The sequence below is a fragment of the Garra rufa genome, chromosome 14 (genome assembly GCF_049309525.1).
Source record: "Garra rufa chromosome 14, GarRuf1.0, whole genome shotgun sequence".
Taxonomy (NCBI): domain Eukaryota; kingdom Metazoa; phylum Chordata; class Actinopteri; order Cypriniformes; family Cyprinidae; genus Garra; species Garra rufa.
This window is the reverse complement of record NC_133374.1, coordinates 13,883,836-13,904,108: the sequence shown is the minus strand read 5'-3', so window position 1 is coordinate 13,904,108 and position 20,273 is coordinate 13,883,836. Positions and strand designations below refer to the sequence as shown.

At 38.2% G+C, this 20,273-nt stretch overlaps 1 protein-coding gene across 1 annotated transcript in view; it reads left to right on the top strand.

Annotated features, from left to right (window-relative positions):
• The window catches only part of rxfp2b (relaxin family peptide receptor 2b), a 35,237-nt gene that overhangs the window by 3,970 nt on the left and 10,994 nt on the right, over nt 1-20,273 (top strand). The window contains exons 2-12 of the mRNA XM_073817845.1: nt 5,865-6,002; nt 7,211-7,288; nt 7,644-7,749; nt 10,085-10,156; nt 12,758-12,829; nt 13,829-13,900; nt 14,568-14,639; nt 14,907-14,981; nt 16,797-16,868; nt 20,026-20,097; nt 20,202-20,273. Of these exons, the coding sequence (XP_073673946.1) occupies nt 5,865-6,002; nt 7,211-7,288; nt 7,644-7,749; nt 10,085-10,156; nt 12,758-12,829; nt 13,829-13,900; nt 14,568-14,639; nt 14,907-14,981; nt 16,797-16,868; nt 20,026-20,097; nt 20,202-20,273 (901 nt within the window). The remainder of the gene's footprint in view (nt 1-5,864; nt 6,003-7,210; nt 7,289-7,643; nt 7,750-10,084; nt 10,157-12,757; nt 12,830-13,828; nt 13,901-14,567; nt 14,640-14,906; nt 14,982-16,796; nt 16,869-20,025; nt 20,098-20,201) is intronic.

Sequence of the window (20,273 nt, the reverse complement as noted above, 5' to 3'; positions counted from 1 at the left end):
TATGAGCCCTTTGCTCAATAGTTTCGCCACTTCGGCTCGAAGCAGGTGTGCTGCTTCTGTCTGCATTGTGGTCTCGACGCGCGCTGTATAGAGGCGCAGGCGTCGGTGAAACTGTAGCGAATAGCCTCCTTTAATAATGTCCAGCACCCATTGTGAAACCCCTGGGAGCTTTTCCCATGCATTTACATGTAACGCAAGGGGGTAGGTGCGAAGCGCGCTCCGATCTGTCAATAACGGGGTCGCTTCGGTGCGTTGTGACGCACGAGTGTCTGTGACATTCAAGGCTCGGGGTACACTGACCGCGGGGACTGCTATCTTTGTGTGTATATGTGGTTGCGTAGTAACGGGCACATTCAACACACTCAGCGCAGCCTTTAGCCGCGTAGACGGGGCGTCGTCCGGTTTCGTTTTTACAGAAACCGTAAGACCTGCCTGATGTGATATATGTGAAGCGCAGCCGATTCGGGTCGACTTTATGTGCGCGGGGTTTGTATGACAGGATGTGCTTATGTGTAGTGATGGGCACTGGGTAGTGGGCATGCGAGCTACACACAAAACACCTTCGGCTATGGCCGGAACACCTGAAAATACACTCCTTTGAGGATTTAATTGGGTAGCCGTGAGAACGGCTTTTGAGTGCAGACAAGCAGGCTGCAGCGCCGGCTTGATGACTGCGGATAATGCTGGAACAGCCATATTTCTTGGAGCTGAGCGAGCGAATACTTTCGGTGGGAGTCTGGCAGCCGCGGGACTCGCGCACCGGCGTTTAACACTCCAAACAGCGTTCGCCTGCATAGAGCGAACGCACTCTTGGTTTCGTTTTTACAGAAACCGGTTGACGTGCATAATGAGGTGTCTGTGAGCACTGTGAAGCGGGCACATTTAACACTCCAAACAACGTTCGCCTGCATAGAGCGAATGCACTGTTGGTTTCGTTTTTACAGAAACCGGTTGACGTGCATAATGAGGTGTCTGTGAGCACTGTGAAGCGGGCACATTTAACACTCCAAACAACGTTCGCCTGCATAGAGCGAATGCACTGTTGGTTTCGTTTTTACAGAAACCGTTTGATGTGCATAATGTGGTGTCTGTGGGCACTGTGAAGCGGGCACATTTACCACGTGTGACGCGCAATCGATCTGAGTCGATTTTATGTGCGCTGTGCTTGTGTGTAGAGATGAGCACTGGTTAGTGGGCATATTCTTACGACACGTGAAACACCATCGGCCGTGGCCGGGACACCAGATAATACACTTTATTGGGAGTTTATATGTGTAGCCGTGGGAACGACTTTTGTGTGCAGGCAAACGGGCGACGGAGCCGGTTTGTTGGCTGCAGAAAACACTGGAACAGTCACATTTCCTGGGACTGGACGAGCGAATAACTTTGGTGGGGGTCCGGCAACAGTGGGACTCGTACACCGTCGTTTTCCTAGTTGTGCTAGGACGATTTCGGAGGCTCAGGTTTCAACTCAATCCTGGGCCGCGTATGGCGGGGCGGCGGCCAGACGAGAAAAACATCAGAAAGCGTTAGCCACGGGGGCCTCTCAGCAACGGTGAGAGGCCATGTTACGCAGCGCTGACGCGGCTAGGCGGCGGCGAAAACGCGGCGGACCAGGTTTGACGTCTGACGGCAAGCTTTAGAGGGGAGGGCCGACTTAGCACGCCGTCCAGCGGAGGGCAGACATAAGTGGGCTGTTATCGCCTCTTCTGAGCAGCATGCGCGTTCCTGCTCTGGCGGGAAACGGAAATCCTCTTCCTCCTTCATGGCCCCCCTCGTCAGCGGCGTCGATGGAAGCGGTGGCATACAGCGGCCGCTTTACGTCCGGAACAGAGGCTGACGAGGTCGATGAAGCAGGCGGGCGAACCGGCGAGCTTTGTCGGCTGGGGGAAGGGTCCGGGGCCCGCTGGGCACGGCGCTTTTTACGGCGCGACACCGCGCGGGCGGGGGAGCAGTCTCAGTGAAGAAGGCAAGGCAAGTCCTCAGAGTCGCCATTGGCATCTGCACGAGCCGTATGAAAGCATCTTTAAAAAGACGCTTTGCTCTCTTAGAGAAACAGTGTGTATCGCAGCGGCGACACACACTGTAGATTATAAAGGATATAGGCGCCGGAAAGCGCAGCAGGAAGGCACGGAAGGCGGCGTGGCCAGCAGCTCCAATGGCTCGTCCCGCTGAGATGCTTGCAGTCGACGGCGGCTTCTTCTCCGGCTCCAGCGATGCGTGTGCTTCGCTTGAAGGATGAAAAAATCAGTGTGTAGCCACCTTCGAGTGATATTTATAGGCTTGGATCACGCCACTTTGGGCGGGAGATGACGTATTAGGTGCGAAATGCCCTCATTGGAGCTGGCACCGCGCCAGGCCTCACTCGATAGGTGCTGCAGTTGCAGCAGAGCAGCCAATAGGCACGCGAGCCGCCTCGCCTATGTCTGCACACTGCGGCAACGCGTTTTACATTAATACAAAATTAAGGATAATTTTTTGGCTTCAATATCTCTCGCGGAAAAGGATTTTCCCCTAGCGTAAGATACTTACGCAGTACGAGAGACCTCTCGTAAGAGAACAAAGATGTTATAATGATGAAACATTTTGACAGTGCAGCTAAATAATCCTTCAGTACTAAAGATTGTAAATTGTGGTGTACCACAATAAAACATTTGGTAACCTGAGGCATAAAAACACTGAAATTCAAAATTTAGATCTTAAGAATTTTATAAAGGTCATGTTTTATAAACCTTGTTTTGTAAACCTCTGGTTCTTGAGGAACAGATGTATTTCAATCTATTCTGCATGGCAAGAGACAGGTCAAGGGCTTAGGTTTGGCTTGATTGCATCAAAAAGACATTGAATGAGATTATAAATACCATATTTGATTTGAATTTGGTAGATATGGTCATGTTTTGAATAAAATTGGGTTTGTAGGAGACTAGAAATAGTCGTCATCAGTCAATAATATTAAATACAGGTCCTTTTCAAAAAATTAGCATATTGTGATAAAGTTCATTATTTTCTGTAATGTACTGATAAACATTAGACTTTCATATATTTTAGATTCATTACACACATTTGAAAGTAGTTCTAGCCTTTTATTGTTTTGATATTGATGATTTTGGCATACAGCTCATGAAAACCCCAAATTCCTATCTCAAAAAATTAGCATATTTCATCCGACCAATAAAAGAAAAGTGTTTTTAATACAAAAAAGTCAACCTTCAAATAATTATGTTCAGTTATGCACTCAATACTTGGTCGGGAATCCTTTTGCAGAAATGACTGCTTCAATGCGGTGTGGCATGGAGGCAATCAGCCTGTGGCACTGCTGAGGTGTTATGGAGGCCCAGGATGCTTCGATAGCGGCCTTAAGCTCATCCAGAGTGTTGGGTCTTCAAGGGCAGGGTCAATGCAGCTAGCTATCAGGAGATTTTGGAGCACTTCATGCTTCCATCTGCTGAAAAGCTTTATGGAGATGAAGATTTCATTTTTCAGCACGACCTGGCACCTGCTCACAGTGCCAAAACCACTGGTAAATGGTTTACTGACCATGGTATTACTGTGCTCAATTGGCCTGCCAACTCTCCTGACCTGAACCCCATAGAGAATCTGTGGGATATTGTGAAGAGAAAGTTGAGAGACGCAAGACCCAACACTCTGGATGAGCTTAAGGCCGCTATCGAAGCATCCTGGGCCTCCATAACACCTCAGCAGTGCCACAGGCTGATTGCCTCCATGCCACGCCGCATTGAAGCAGTCATTTCTGCAAAAGGATTCCCGACCAAGTATTGAGTGCATAACTGAACATAATTATTTGAAGGTTGACTTTTTTTTGTATTAAAAACACTTTTCTTTTATTGGTCGGATGAAATATGCTAATTTTTTGAGATAGGAATTTTGGGTTTTCATGAGCTGTATGCCAAAATCATCAATATTAAAACAATAAAAGGCTAGAACTACTTTCAAATGTGTGTAATGAATCTAAAATATATGAAAGTCTAATGTTTATCAGTACATTACAGAAAATAATGAACTTTATCACAATATGCTAATTTTTTAAAAAGGACCTGTACAGTATCACAGTCAATAGATTTTTGTGTATAAATGTGACCCTGGACTACAAAACCAATCTTAAGCAGCGCGGTATTTGTATTTGTAGCAAGAGCCAAAAATACATTGTATGGGTCAAAATGATCCATTTTTCTTTTATGCCAAAAATCATTAGGATATTAATTAAAGATCATGTTGCATGAAGATATTGTGTACATTTCCTACCATAAATATTCCAAAACTTAATAATTGATTACTACTATGCAACTTTAAAGGCGATTTTCTCAATATTTAGATTTTTTGCACCCTCAGATTCCAGATTTTCAAATAGTTGTATCTTGGCCAAATATTGTTAATATCTTAACAAACCATATGTCAATGGAAAGCATATTTATTTAGCTTTCAGATTATGTATAAATCTCAATAAAAAAATAAAAATAAAAAAAGACTCTTATGGCTGGTTTTGTGGTCCAGGGTCACAAAAACTCTTACTGGCAATATTGGTGAACATGAGGCCAGTGTTTCCAGTATGCTCTTGAGGAATAGGCAGTTATAATATCCAAATACACTCTTAAAAATAAGGTCCTTTATTGTCACAAAGAACCTTTCCATTTCAAAATGTCTTCTAACTAGGAAAAATGGTTCTTTGAAGAGCTGCTTACTAAACGATTCTTTGGGGAGCAAAAAATGATTCTTCACTCTTAAAAATAAAGATTCTTTATTGGAATTAATAGTTTGAAGACGAACCTTTAACATCTATAGAACCTTTCCATAGAGTGAAAAAAGGCAAAACATGGTTCTTCTAAGAGCTGTTTACTGAAAGGTTTTTTGGGGAACCCAAAATGGTTTTTCTGTGGCATCGCTGCGTAAACGCCCTTTGGAATCTTTATTTTTTAAGGGATTTCCTCGAAATGTTTTTGAATATACTTCCAACCAAACCAAAGCCAATTATATTTGATAGTGCTTAAGTATTTATACACTGAGGATTTGAGTAGTCTATACTGATATTGATTCTTGGACTCAGTATACTGAAAGATCCCTGAAAATGTGAGCGCAAGTTGTAGTTTTTTTTTTTTTTTGATTAATTGGCTTCTTTCACAGCTGGCATAATGTCTTGAACATCTAGTTCGCATTGAAGACATTCCAAGACACGTACTACAAGATGTGTTACAGAGGTCAAAGCAAATTCACCCTCACTAAATTCATTACATCTAGGCTATATCATTTTAAAAAAATTCACTTTTGCCTTTAAGAATCATAAGATGAATCCTAAGATAACAGATAACTATTTATGGTATGATATCTCTTTCCTCACCTCATCTTATCACAGTGCACCTCAATGCTGCATCACTCTACAAAGTAATTTGCATTACAGATTTTTGTCTTCTTTTCACAAATGAATATTCCAGGCTAATGTTCTTTTCTCTGAAGCATGTGCCACCACATACGGAGAGTCTTTGTTATCTAACACTCGGAGGAAATGGGTTTATTTTTGACATAATCTGCACAGTTGGTGCTTATCATTTATGTTTTTACTGAAGCCTTAAAAGCCTTAGTATCCTCAGTGAACTGTATGTCCTTATAGTTCATTATTGACATTAAGTAAATGTAAAGGTGAATGTATAATCACAAAATACATGATCAAGGTCTTGAGATGAAAAAAGGAAAGAAAGACAAGCTTTGTTTGAAAAATACTGGGAATTTACATTTGAAGGACACCATGATTATTTGATTGCATATTATCTTAACTTTGAAGGCAGATGATCCATAAAAAAAGCATAAGCATCTGATTTTTTAAGTGTGATTTTTGTGTATTGTCCCGACAGCAGGGGCGGAGAGCAAGCCTTCAGAAGACTGTCCGCTGGGTCACTTTCCATGTGGCAATATAAGCATCTGTCTGCCACAGGTTCTGCATTGCAACGGCCAAAGTGACTGTCCCAATGGAGCTGACGAGGACAACTGTGGTCAGAACTGTTTATAAATACAGACATATCAAATGTAGCTTATTTATATTTACAGCATTATTTCTGAATTATGTGTTCAATTTTGAATAAATATATATAGAGGCTAGTTGTCATGCAGAGATGTCACTAGAGCTATATCTTAGTAACTATAAAGTATCATTCAAATGTTTTTTTTTAAAAACAGTTTTAAACCTTTCAAACTGAAATTACAAGTGAAAAATCTTAATTTACTCCTAAATGTCTTAAAAATGTTATTTTAGTGAATTTTATCTTTCAAAGTTAAAAACAAATTAAATAAGTATTGATTAATCGTGATTAATCGCATCCAAAATAAATATTTTTGTTTACACAATATATGTGTGTGTACTGTGTATATTTGTTATGTATATATATACACACACACACACACACACACACACGGTATATATTTTCATGCAATTAATATTATATATAAATATATGTAAACACATATTTTCTAAAAATATATCTATGCACGTGTGTGTATTTATATATACATAATAAATATACATAGTACACTGACATATATTGTGTATATGTAAACAAAAACATTTGTTTTGGATGTGATTAATCGCGATCAATCTTTCGTCCAACATTAATATAAATATATATTACGTATATTTCTTAAGTGTGTACATGTATATGTAAATATACAGTGCACACACTTATATCATGTAAACATAAACTTTTACTTTGGTTGCGATTAATTGCGATAAATCGTGATTAATTGATTTGACAGCCTCAAAATATAATTGAAAAAGCCTTTGGTTTATACAGTTTAATAATGACAGTATTTGTTGGCCAAAACACTATTTTGCTCTTTCATTAATTTAGTGTTTAATATTTCATAACAAACATAAACTTTTACTTTAGTTGTGCGATTAATCGTGATTAATCGATTTGACAGCCCTAAAATAAAATTGCGAAAGCATTGGGTTTCTAAAGTTTAATGACAGTGTTTGTTGGCCAAAACACTATTTTGCTCTTTCATTAATTGTGTTTCATAATTCATAAATGAGCAGATGGATGCAAGTAATAGCAAAATTGAATGTTTATATTAACATGTGTGTTTTTGTGTGTGTGTGTGTGTGTGTGTGTGTGTGTGTGTGTGTGTGTGTGTGTGTGTGTGTGTGTGTGTGTGTGCTTCCCTCTTGTTGACCCCTATGTCATGGATATCCATCTCTCTGAAGGAGATAACAGTGGCTGGGCGGACATCTTCGACCAGACTTTTAAAAGGATTTATCCACAAGATCTTGCTACAGACTGCCGTAAAAATACACCTAATTCTGTCATTACCTCTTGACACAGTTTAGACAGTCCAGGTCTAGACAGTTTGAAAACTGCTTATATTAGTACAGACCGTACCTAAAGTATATCAAATGCATTGTGTAGTAATTAATTATTATTTAAGTATTGAAGTATTGTCTCTTGCAATATAAGTTTATATTTAAGTTACAAGTTGAAATTTATCCTAAATTTAAAATGTATTTTAGAACAGTATAGTTTATTTTTAAGTATATTTTGGTTGTCACTCTGTACAAACCTCAGCACATTGGTTTGGCAGTTTGAACTGAATGTGTGTGTTTTTGTGTGTTTGTCTCTCTTTCCTGTCCTGCCTTGCAGAAGTGGAGCAGTACCCTGATCGCTGCCAGTGCATTAACACTGAGATCCACTGTGTGGATGTCAGCTTGAGATCCATTCCACAGGTGTCATCGAATGTTACCTCCCTGTACGCAGCCTTCCAATGCAAATTTGTGTTGTCAACATGCAGTTTATGAATTATAAATGTCTGATTGCTAATATGTTGGGCTGAAGGATTAATTCTAGTTAAAAGTGGCCATGTAATAAACTCCAGGGATGGTTTAGCACTGCTTTTTTTCTGAATTCTAATGTAACGGTCAGCTGTTTTCTCAAAATTGAGATATAAACTTGCAGTTGCGAGTTATATAGTCAGAACTGCGTGATATAAACTCGCAATTGTGAGATATAAAATCAGAATTGCAGGATATAAACTCACAGTTGTGAGAAATAAAGTCAGAATTGCAAAATGAAAACTCACAATGCTCACTTTTTTCAATTCTCACAAATGCAAGTTTGTATCTTGCGATTCTGACTTTATAACTCGCAATTGCGAGTTTTTATCCCACAGTTATGACTTCTTTTCTTGCAATTCTGTCTTTTTTTACTTAGAATTGTAAGATATAAACTCAGAATTTCTTCAGAATGCTTCATATTAATGTACTTTTGCACTGCAACATTGCGCTCTTGACATTTGTCAGTGTGAGGTTATATCACTCAATTCTGACTTTATTTTTCAGAATTGTGAAAAAAGTCAGATTTACAAGTTTATATCTTGCAATTCTGACTTTATAACTCACAATTGCAAGTTTATATCTTAGAATTCTAAAAAAAAGTCAGATTTTCAAGTTTATATCAGATTTCTGAGGAAAAAGTCACATTTGCGAGTTTATATCTCGCAATTCTGAAAAAAGTCAGATTTACAAGTTTATATCAGAATTCTAAGAAAAAAGTCACATTTGCGAGTTTATATCTCGCAATTCTGACTTTATAACTCACAATTGCAAGTTTATATCTTACAATTTTGAGAAAAAAGTCACATTTGTGAGTTTATATCTCGCAATTCTGTGAAAAAAGTCAGATTTACAAGTTTATATCAGAATTCTAAGAAAAAAGTCACATTTGCGAGTTTATATCAGAATTCTGAGAAGTCACATTTGGAAGTTTATATCTCGCAATTCTGACTTTATAACTCACAATTGCAAGTTTATATCTTACAATTTTGAGAAAAAAGTCAGATTTGCAAGTCTATATCAGAATTCTAAAAAAGTCACAATTGCAAGTTTATATCTCAGAATTCTGAGAAAAAAGTCAGATTTTCAAGTTTATATCAGAATTCTGAGGAAAAAGTCACATTTGCGAGTTTATATCTCGCAATTCTGAAAAAAGTCAGATTTACAAGTTTATATCAGAATTCTAAGAAAAAAGTCACATTTGCGAGTTTATATCTCGCAATTCTGACTTTATAACTCACAATTGCAAGTTTATATCTTACAATTTTGAAAAAAAAAAGTCAGATTTGCAAATCTATATCAGAATTCTGAAAAAAATCACATTTGTGAGTTTATATCTCAGAATTTTGAGAAAAAAGTTAGATTTACAAGTTTATATCAGAATTCTGAAAAAGTCACATTTGCGAGTTTATATCAGAATTCTGAAAGTCACATTTGCGAGTTTATATCTCTTAAATCTGATTTTATTTCTCAGAATTGCAAGTTTATATCTCAGAATTCTAACTTTATAACTCGCAATTATGAGTTTATATCTCAGAATTCTGAGAAAAGTAATTTTTGTGAGTATTTTATCTTGCAATTCTGAGAAAAAGTCTTTTGAATTGTGAGTTTATATCAGAATTCTGAGAAAAAGTCACATTTGTGAGTTTATGTCTTGCAATTCTGACTTAATAACTCACAATTGCAAGTTTATATCTCACAATTCTGAGAAAAAAGTCAGATTTGCAAGTTTATATCTCGCAATTCTGACTATATTTTTCAGGATTGCGAGTTTGTATCTCACAATTTTGACTTTATAACTCACAATTGTGAGTTTATATCTCAGAATTCTGAGAAAAAAGTCAGATTTGCAAGTTTAAATCTGAATTCAGAAATAAGTAACATGCAAGTTTATATCGCAATTCTGACTTTATAACTCACAATTACGAGTGTATATCTCAGAATTCTGAGAAAGTCACAATTGCGAGTTTATATCTCACAATTCTGAGAAAAAAAGTCATATTTGCAAGTTTAAATCTGAATTCTGAAATAAGTAACATGCAAGTTTATATCTCGCAATTCTTACTTTATAACTCACAATTACAAGTTTATATCTCAGAATTCTGTGAAAGACAGTCCAACATATATATATATTTTTTTTGGTCTTATTTTAGTTTTAAAGGTGATTTTCTTTTTCTGAATATTTTCTTCATTTTAATACACAAATGAAACATTTTATGTGTTTAATTGGCTGTTTGTGTTGCTTTTGGGCAGTTCGTTGAAGAGCAACAAGATTCACGTGTTACCCGACGAGGTTTTCATCAAATACATAAAGCTACAGAGGCTGTAAGTATGAATAAGCATTTCTTGAGCCTTTCTTCTGATCCAGACAGGCTCCTCTTTATAATTTCTGTCACATAAATTCTAATTGATTTCATAAAACCTGCCCAAGATAGATGGTGTAACTTTAGTATGCATTGACCTTAAGGAGATGCTTTACTGAAGCCACAAATCAACTCGGGGCTTGTATAATGGAGCTGTCAACTTGTACAGCTAAGGCCACGTTTATGTGGTACAAAAACAATTGGTTCCTGCATGGAGCTGATTAACGTTTATGATCAGCTTTCTGCTGAATCCACTGAAGCTTTTATGATGAGGCCATGGTCACCTTCATTTACATCGAGCTAGCTGCTGCTTGTTAATCTCAGTATTGGCAGGTTTCTTTATAGCTTGCCATTAAACCTTGGATTCTATGTGATGCTCTTCTGTGATTAACGAGCCAATTAAAGAACTAGCAGATCTGCTTTCTAGTACAAGAGTGGACAGGAGTAAGGCGACAAGCACTTACAGTATGTTTTTTATTTTAACTAATGGAGACTAATGCTAATTGACATAACAGTTTTTTTTTTCCGCAAATTATTTTCCTAAAAGAGTAAACAAGTAATTTTTAATGTATAAGTGCAGCCATTTGCCCCCCTTTTTAATGTTTTAATAAAATACTTTACTGGAATACTTTACACTTAGGGAAAATTCACTCAAAAAGGAAAATTCTGTCATTAATTACTCTCCCTCATGTTGTTCCAAACCCATAAGACCTTCGTTTATCTTTGGAAATTGTTGAATAATGTTGTTATTTTTGTTTTCGTCGTGCACAAAAAGTATTGTCGTAACTTCATTAAATTACAGTTGAACCACTAATGTCACATGGACTATTTTATCAAAGTCTTACTACAAACTTACTCCAAACTTCTTTCTGTCTTCACATATTTTAAAATGTAATTTATTCAGCAGCCATTACATCTTAAGAAATTGTTATAATGTGCTGATTTATAATAATTACCAATGTTAAAACTGCTTAATATTTGGAAACTGTAATACATTTTTCAAGATTATTTAATGAAGGAAATGTTCAAGTGAGCAGCATTTGTTTGAAATAGATTTTTTTCTAAATCAGCAGCCACTTTTGGTCACTTAAATGCGTCCTAACATTTTATAAATATACTAAACTGAAAGTACTGCTCTAAATAGCAGTGATTTATATTGGCAATGAATACATGTTTAAACTCATTTAAAGCCAACAAAGTTATATGCAATCTATGCTGGTACTTAATTTACTTCTTTTTCCTTCCACCCCAGCGGTGGACTGGAAACACCACTCGGTGACATTAAGATTGGTTTGAAAGTAAATTCAAGCTGTTGTCTGATTGTAAAACTGACACAAGCTGGGAAGCTAAAAGGACGTTTAAATGCATCAGACCTTGAGCTAGTTTGGCATTAAATCATGTGTCTTAAAAACAGCCCTGAGAGTAGAGTTTTACCATTAAAAAAGTTTATACTGCAGCTCCACTTCAATTTTAGTTTCTTTTTCATATAGATTAATTATACTCCTCCTCATGTACAAATCGAATTCATATCAATGGCCTACTCCTAATGTTTTCATAATTTAAATACTTAATGTGGTAACCAAAAATCACTTTATTTTCTGTAAAGAGTAAAAAATGTACTGCTGCAGTAATGAAGATGCCCACATACCGCAGGATGTGTGAACTGTGAAATATTCCTCAGGCATTAATTTTAGCTGGTTAAGCACCTCTATTATTTAAATATTTATTCATACTTAGATGAATGTTTGGTTGGGTACATTTAGTTATGAATACAGTACTTCAGACACTCAAAATATGGCATGACTACGAGAATCATAGACAAAATAACTGAGGTTCATGTGGTCTTTTTGGTGCCAGGCTATGATTCTTCTGACATTATTGAAGGTTTCTGTTACATGCCTATGCAAAAAATCTTCAATATGATACAAGGGTGGTGTGGATGGTTTCAGAGCAAGGTGTTCTGAAAAGCATTTTGCTTTGTTGTTTCTTGATGGTTGCAGAGGTGTTATATGTGTTTTATTGTGATTGGTTTCTGGTCCAAGTAAAAAAAAAAGTCTCTATATGTGACCGTGAACCACAAAATCAATCATAAGGGTCGATTTTTAGAAATTAAGATTTACACATCATCTGAAACCTGAATAAATCCGCTTGATGTATGGTTTGTTAGGATAGGACAACATTTGGCCGATTGAAAATCTGAAATCTGAGGGTGCAAACTAATCAAAAATATTGAGAAAATCAAACGTTGTCCAACTGAAGTTCTTAGAAATGCATATTACTAATCAAAAAATAGGTTTTGGTATATTTACGGTTTTACAAAATATCTTCATGGAACATGATTTTGATATCCTAAGATTTTTAGTATAAAAGAAAAAATGATAATTCTGACCCATACAATGTATTTTTGGCTATTGCTAGAAATATACCCGTGCTACTTAAGACTTTTTTTGGTTTTGTGGTCCTGGGTCACATATATGGGTCCTGATATTTTATCAGTTTTGTGAACCTGTTAAACACAACCACCTGTTAACCAAATTGATGACTGTTTTCTTTTCTCCCTCAGGTTTCTCCAGGATAATTGCATTAATACTGTTTCCATTCAAGCTTTTAGTGGATTATATAAGCTGCAAAAGCTGTAAGTGCATTTTTTTACATAATATAATACGTTTTTTGAATTAAACATGAATACAAGGACTAGTTCACTTACAGATTAAAAAATTCCTAAAAATTTACTCAGCCCCATGTCATCCAAGATGTTCACGTCTTTCTTTCTTTAGTCGAAAAGAAAAAAAAATTAAGGTTTTTGAGCAAAACATTCCAATTTTGTTCATATAGTGGACTTCAGTGGAAGCCAACGAGTTAAAGATCCAAATTGCAGGTTCAATGGAGCTTCAAAGGGCTCTACACGATCCTAGCCAAGAAATGAGGGTCTAATCTGTGAAAAGATCGGTCATTTTATAACAACAACAAAAAAAAAAAACATTTATGTACTTTTTAACCACAAATGCTCGTCTTTCACGTATTACATTGTCACGTTGAAAAGGTCATGCATGACGTACTGTAGGTGAAAAGTACCAGCCCAGTGTTTACAAAGCGAATGTGCAAAAAAGCCAAACGTCCTTTACAAAAAAAAGTAAAACATCAATGTCGGATGAGTTTTTTCGTCCTACCATAGCTTTTTGAACATGCACATTGCAGAGCTAGTGCACGATGAGCGTTTGTGATTAAAAAGTATATAAAAGTTTTTTGTACAAAATGATCGTTTGGCTAAATAAGACACTTATTCCTCAGCTTGGATCGTGTAGAGCCCTTTGAAGTTGCATTGAAACTGCAATTTGGACGTTTAAACCTTTGGCTTTCATGAAAGTCCACTAAATGGAGAAAAATCCTGGAATGTTTTCCTCAAAAAACTAAATTTCTTTTCGTCTGAAGAAAGACATAACCATCTATTTTTTGTCACTGTTGAAACATCCCATAAACATATTTTGCACGCTGATAGCATGATGGATCAACCACTGGATTTGAAAAAAGTTCAGGCAATGTTCCTGACTCTTATCTAATACAATATATGGGAAGATATAGAACAAGAAAAAGCTTGAATGAGTGATTATATTTGCTCAATCTTGTGTTTTAGATCTTTGAGCCAGAACTGCATCTCCTTGCTTTCTCCTGGAGTGTTCAGTGATCTTTATAAACTCAAGTGGCTGTGAGTACAAGCATCAACACATCGACAAGCTGTAAATGCTGTTTTTATATGATTAATGATTTTAAAATTGCCATCATCCGAAGTCAAGATGATTACATCAGTTGAAACAGCAGATGTCTGTTCTTAAATGTAATTTTTGTAGATGTTGTGCAAAATACATATCAAATCTTTTGATCAAGAATAAAATCTGAAAGATTAGATTAAAAAATGCATAATATATGCTACCATTCAAAAGTTTGTGGTCACTAAGTATGCATTTATTTGATGTAAAAACAGAAATATAGTGAAATAGTATTACCATTTAAAATAACTGTTTTCTAATTGCATAGATTTTAAAATGCAGTTTATTCCTGTGATGCCAAAGCTGCATTTTTAGTCTTCAGTGCCACATGATCCTTCAGAAATCAATTCAGTATGCTGATTTAGGCTTCAAATCATGTTAAAAATATTTTTTCCCAGAAAGTTAATAAAACAGCATTTATTTGAAATCATTTAGTCTTCACTGTAGCTTTTGATCAATTTATACATCCTGCTTTTGAACAGTAGTGTAGCTGTACTGAATCCACGGGTTGAATTAAAGGCAGCAAAACTCATCCAAAACTAGTCCATTATTTTGGTTGGTAGGGACATTTTTGCAAGTTTTGAAGTGTTATTTCATCTTATTAAGGATTTTGGATGACAATCCCATAACAACAATTACAGCCAACACATTTAATGGCCTGAGTTCCCTCTTCTTCCTGTAAGTATTCATCAATCTTCATTTATGAAGTGTTGGAACTTGTTCATTTCCATGTTTTGTTTAAACAAATCCTATTATTTGTATGTAAAGTGCTGTTCATTAGAATCAATGTGTTTTATAATTCCAACCGAGTTGATTCAGTCCAAAAATATTGCTTGGAAAACTATAATATTTGTATTTGAACTGCTTTAAGTCTATGCACTGTAGTTGTCTGTATGAGGTGTCTGCTGACAGGTTATGATGTTCCAGCTCTAATCATCTGTACAGGTCAATGGTGAACACCTCTTTAGAACAGCTTCCACCCACCAGACTCTGCACCCATATGCCCTTTCTCAGCTGGCTGTAAGTATCCGCTTCTCTGCTACTTAATATAAATGTCACGACTTGCTTGATTGTGAATTCAGTCAAGTTAGGAAGATGCTGGCAGTATGCAGGGGGGCAGCTCAGGTTTGGGAACAAAGCTGCGATACACCAGTGTACTCAGAAGCCGCCTGCTATTCTCTACTCATCAAAAATTGATGTCTCTCAAGACACTAAAGGCACCCATTGTGTTTGAGCTGATTAAACAATTGAGCTGCCTGTGGCGCACTTGTACCAGTTGCCGTGTCACGTGCACTTTTTTGGGTTTCATATTCACACAAAAAAGTCCAGACTAATAGTATAGTGGCATATTTAAAATATCTCTATAACTTTTCCCCCCCAGGTAGCAAGTGTTTGAGAGTGAAACTAAAGCAACCGGAGAAACATTCAGCAGTTACTGAAGGGCTTCCAATAATAATGTCCTATCTTACATAATTCAGAGAGATGTGTGTTTTGGAAGCTCTTCAGATCTCTAGAATAATCCTGTTTTGCTTGTTTTTAAACTGCAACACACTGAATTCCAGTTAAAGTGAACTATATTGAATTAGAGCACATAGTTAGAGATATATCACTGAATATTGAACACTTCTTATTCTTTAGTAGAAGTCAGGTTGTTTAACAGGATTTTACTAGGGTTCATCATGTTGGAATTTATAGTATATCTATATAAAATATATATACGCTCAGTCAAAAGTTTTTGAACAGTAAGATTTTTATTGTTTTTTAAAGAAGTCTCTTCTGCTCACCAAGTATTTATTTGAGCCAAAGTACAGCAAAAACTTTACAATTTTGAAATAGTTGTACTATTTAAAATTAACTGTTTTCTATTTGAATATATTTTAAAATGTAATTAATTTATGTGATCAAATTATTACTATTATTATATTTAAAACAGTTGAGTGTTTTTTTCAGGATTCTTTGATGAATAGAAAGATCCAAAGATGGATTCAGTATATTTTTTAATAAGAAATGATAGAAATTAATACTTTTATTTAGCAAGGATGCTTTAAATTGATCAAAAGTGATGCTAAAGACATGTATAATGCTACAAAAGATTTCTATTACAGATAAATGCTGTTTGTCTGAACTTCCTATACATCAAATAAATCTAAAAGAAATTATACTCAGCTGTTTTCAACATAATAATAATATTACATTTTCATCAAATCACAATATTAGAATAATTTCTGGAGGACTGGAGTAATTTTGAAATCACAGGAATTACATTTTAAAATATATTCAAATAGAAAACAGTTATTGTAAATAGTAAAAAATTTTGAAAAAAGTTTTTGCTGTGCTTTGGATCGAATAAATACCGGCTTGGTAAGCAGAAAAGACTTTTGACTAATAGAGTACTTTAAATTCCATGTGGTGTTCCATGTAGTGTACATCTTTATCTTTATCTTTATATATATATATATATATATATATATATATACATATACATCTTCAGAATTTTCTTTTCTAGCTTTTTCTTTTTTCTTTTTTTTTTTTTACACGTCTTGGATATTATGAGATTGCACACTGGTTTGAATGCAACCAGGGGCTCATCCTTCTTTATATCATCTCTGTAGTACAAGAACAGTATGTTCTGAGTTGCTAATGCACTGTTATTCTCTCTTTGGCCATGGTGTCCATCAGTGACAGCCAAAAGCAACAGAATGAGTTGGATTTCACTGATGTGCCGTCGTGTTTCTATGAGTAACACCAGATCATCTTAGACTTTCAGCTGTCATGTTATCTTTTAATATCATGTATATATGAAATACATGTCAATTTGCCTGTATTTGATTAAAGGGATTTCGAGGGGAATCAGATCGAAACTTTGGGCTTGTCAACATTACTCGGTTGTGAACATCTGACTGTGCTGTGAGTATTAACATTATTAGTATTCATATTTTTTGAACCAAAGCTAATTATACCATCTGTATGATAGGCTTTAAAGGCGTAGGTCATCCAAAAATGAATATTCTGTTATTAATTTCTCACCCTTATGTCGTTCCAAACCCGTAAGATTTTTGTTTATATTCAGAACACAAATTAAGATATTTTTGATGAAATGCAACATCTCTCTGACCCTGCACAGACAGCAACACAACTGACATGTTCAAGGCCCAGAAAGGTAGTAAGGACAGTGTTAAAATAGTCCATGTGACATCAGTGGTTCAACCTTAATTTTAGGAAGCTACAAGAATACTTTTTGTATGCAAAGAAAACAGAAATAACAGCTGTATTCAACAATTATTCAACAATCTTTGACGTGCGTTCACAAGAGAACCACAACCATGACTATAGTTTCATAGTTTGTTATTTTTTTTATTTCAGCTTTAGTTTAAGCTATTTTAGTACTTACAGGAAAATAAAAAAAAAGATGGTCTTGGTGTTATAATGGTGTAGACGTGCTGGACGGAACGAGACGAGATAAACAATCAACACTAATTTAATATCCTCTTAGAACAAACACTCAGGAACGATCAGGAACAGGCAGGATAATCCACACACGTAACAAACCATAAATGTCAACATCAAAGACCGACAGGGAACTAAACTCACAGACAGACTTTTAAAGACAGACTAATCATAAGACACAGGTGATACAGATGACGATCAAATCTAACACAGGTGACGGTGATATACAAACGAGGACTAAACCAAATGATAACAAAATGACAGGGGGGGAAGACAAATGGGAGAAACCAATGACAAGACAGACAGAACTGTGACATTACGCCCCCCTCCGGAAAGGCGCGTCCTCGCGCCGTGGAAAAAACGAAAAAACGAGAGGGGCGGAAAACCAGGAAACCAGAGTCAATGAAGGAGGGGGCTCCGGCTGAGGATGCAACCCCGGAAGGGGAACAAAAACAAGAGTCCATGTGACAAAAAAGACAGTCCAAGGGGGCGACGACGGTGGGAGGAGCCAGGGAGGAAACAGGAGGGACCTGAAGCAGGAGAACAGGACCCAGATCGCAGCCAGGATGACAGCCCACGGAGGAGCCGACGGAGGGAGGAGCCATGGTGGAGGGAGGACCGCCGACTCCAGGGGTCCGACCGACAGAGGCAGAGCAGCTGGCAGAGGAACCCGAGGCGGAGATGGAGAGCCGACGGACCAGGGCGACACCGCGGAACCGGAGGGCCAAGGTGGAACAGGAGGCTCTGGCGACCGAGGCGGAGGCGGAGATCCGGAGGTCCGCGGCGGAGCCGGAGCGACAGAGGACGAAGGCGACGCTGACGGGAAGGAGGAGCCTGACAGAGCCGGAGGGACAGAGGGACGAGGCGAAGCCAGAGGAGTGGAGTCCCGAGGCGCCGGATGGTCGACGATTGACCAAGGCGGAGCCGGAGGGACGATGGAGCCCGGTGGAGCTGGTGGGCCGACGGGCGACGGTGGAGCTGAGGGCGTTGAGAGCCGTGGTGGAGCCGCAGGGTCGGAGGGCCGAGGTGGAGATCTGGGCTGTGAGGCTGGAGGCGGAGCTGAGGGATCCTCCAGCCATGCCACCGATGTTGATTGGCATCCCTGCGGCGAGCCCACTGCATGGATGGTGGGCTGAGGGTGAGCAAGGGGACTGACCGATGACCTGGGAGACTTTGGACGGCTGGGCGGAACCAGCGGGAACTCAGGACGGCTGGGCGGAACCAGCGGGAACTCAGGACGGCTCGGCGGAACCAGCGGGAACTCAGGACGGCTGGGCGGAACCAGCGGGGACCAGGCAGATTCAGACAGAAGAGGGCGGGTGGGAGGGAAGCTTAGGCAGGTCAGTGGCTCAGAGAAAAAGTCTATTAAGTCAAATTTTTTATAATCCATAACTTCGGCAAAGAAGTCAATAAGGTCCCCAGAGTTGTCTATCTCACCCCCAGCGGAGTTGCAGTGGGCAGGGCTCTCCATTTCCCTCATCTGCTCCACGTCGCAATCCACCGTCGCAGATGTAGAATCCAGCTCACGCACCTGGTCAGCCGGAGAGGGCTCTGGCTCTGTCGCTCGCGGCTCTAGTCCCTCATCCGCGGTGCGCTCGGGTTCATGCTCTGCGTGTCGGGGTGATGGTAGGCTGCTCTCTGGGTCATGAGTGGGGCTGACGTCCTCCTCGACGCTGCCGACAGTCCAGGAAGATCCACAGGACGCCAGCACCCACTCGATGTATCCGGCAAGGCTCTCTCGAGGACCCTTCCCGGACAGCTGCCTCTTGATGGTATCATTTAATCCATTGCGGAAGAACGTGCACAAGCAGCTGTCCGGGTAGTGTGTTGATGGCACGAGGAACAGAAAGTCTCTGATGTGGTCCTCGAGAGAGCGGTTCCCCTGCTTCAGGAGGATGATGATAACGGCAGGGTCCATAAGTAAAAAAAAAAAAAACCACTGAGAAAAACAAAGACGGGAAAATAAACGCAGGGGAAGGTGCCGGGTAAAACTGTTTCGGTCGGTCTTTCTGTTATATGGTGACGACGTGCTGGACGGAACGAGACGAGACGAGATAAACAATCAACACTAATTTAATATCCTCTTAGAACAAACACTCAGGAACGATCAGGAACAGGCAGGATAATCCACACACGTAACATAAACCATAAATGTCAACATCAAAGACCGACAGGGAACTAAACTCACAGACAGACTTTTAAAGACAGACTAATCATAAGACACAGGTGATACAGATGACGATCAAATCTAACACAGGTGACGGTGATATACAAACGAGGACTAAACCAAATGATAACAAAATGACAGGGGGAAGACAAATGGGAGAAACCAATGACAAGACAGACAGAACTGTGACACTTGGCAGCTAGCTGAAATAAAAATAAGTGTATTTTATTTCAGTTACCCTTTATTTCAAGCAGTTATTTGTTTGTTTGTTAACTATAATAACTTTAACTGTTGCAAGTAAGAAAAAATAAAACTAAATCTCCCTCTTTGAAAGTCAGTTTTGGTACTTTTGAGCTTCATCTGATAACAGACAGTTTTAAAATGGAAACAATTATAGAGGTACAATTACCTCTTGATGTGGTTCATGTGGTTTTCTTTCCTATCTTCTAGATCGTTGAGAGCCAACCTCATCAAGAGTTTGCCGGAGAACACCTTCCAGTCTCTGCGCATAATGGGAGACCTGTAAGTGAAGATGAAACATTGCTGTGAATGAGAATGTGCATGGAAACAAAGAGCTAGTGAGTTATTAGTGAGTTTAATTTGACGTGTCCTCTTCGCTTTTGCAGAGATCTATCCAGTAACTTGATGACGGAACTTCCAGTCAGTATATTCAAGGATTTACCCTCATTGCAGATTCT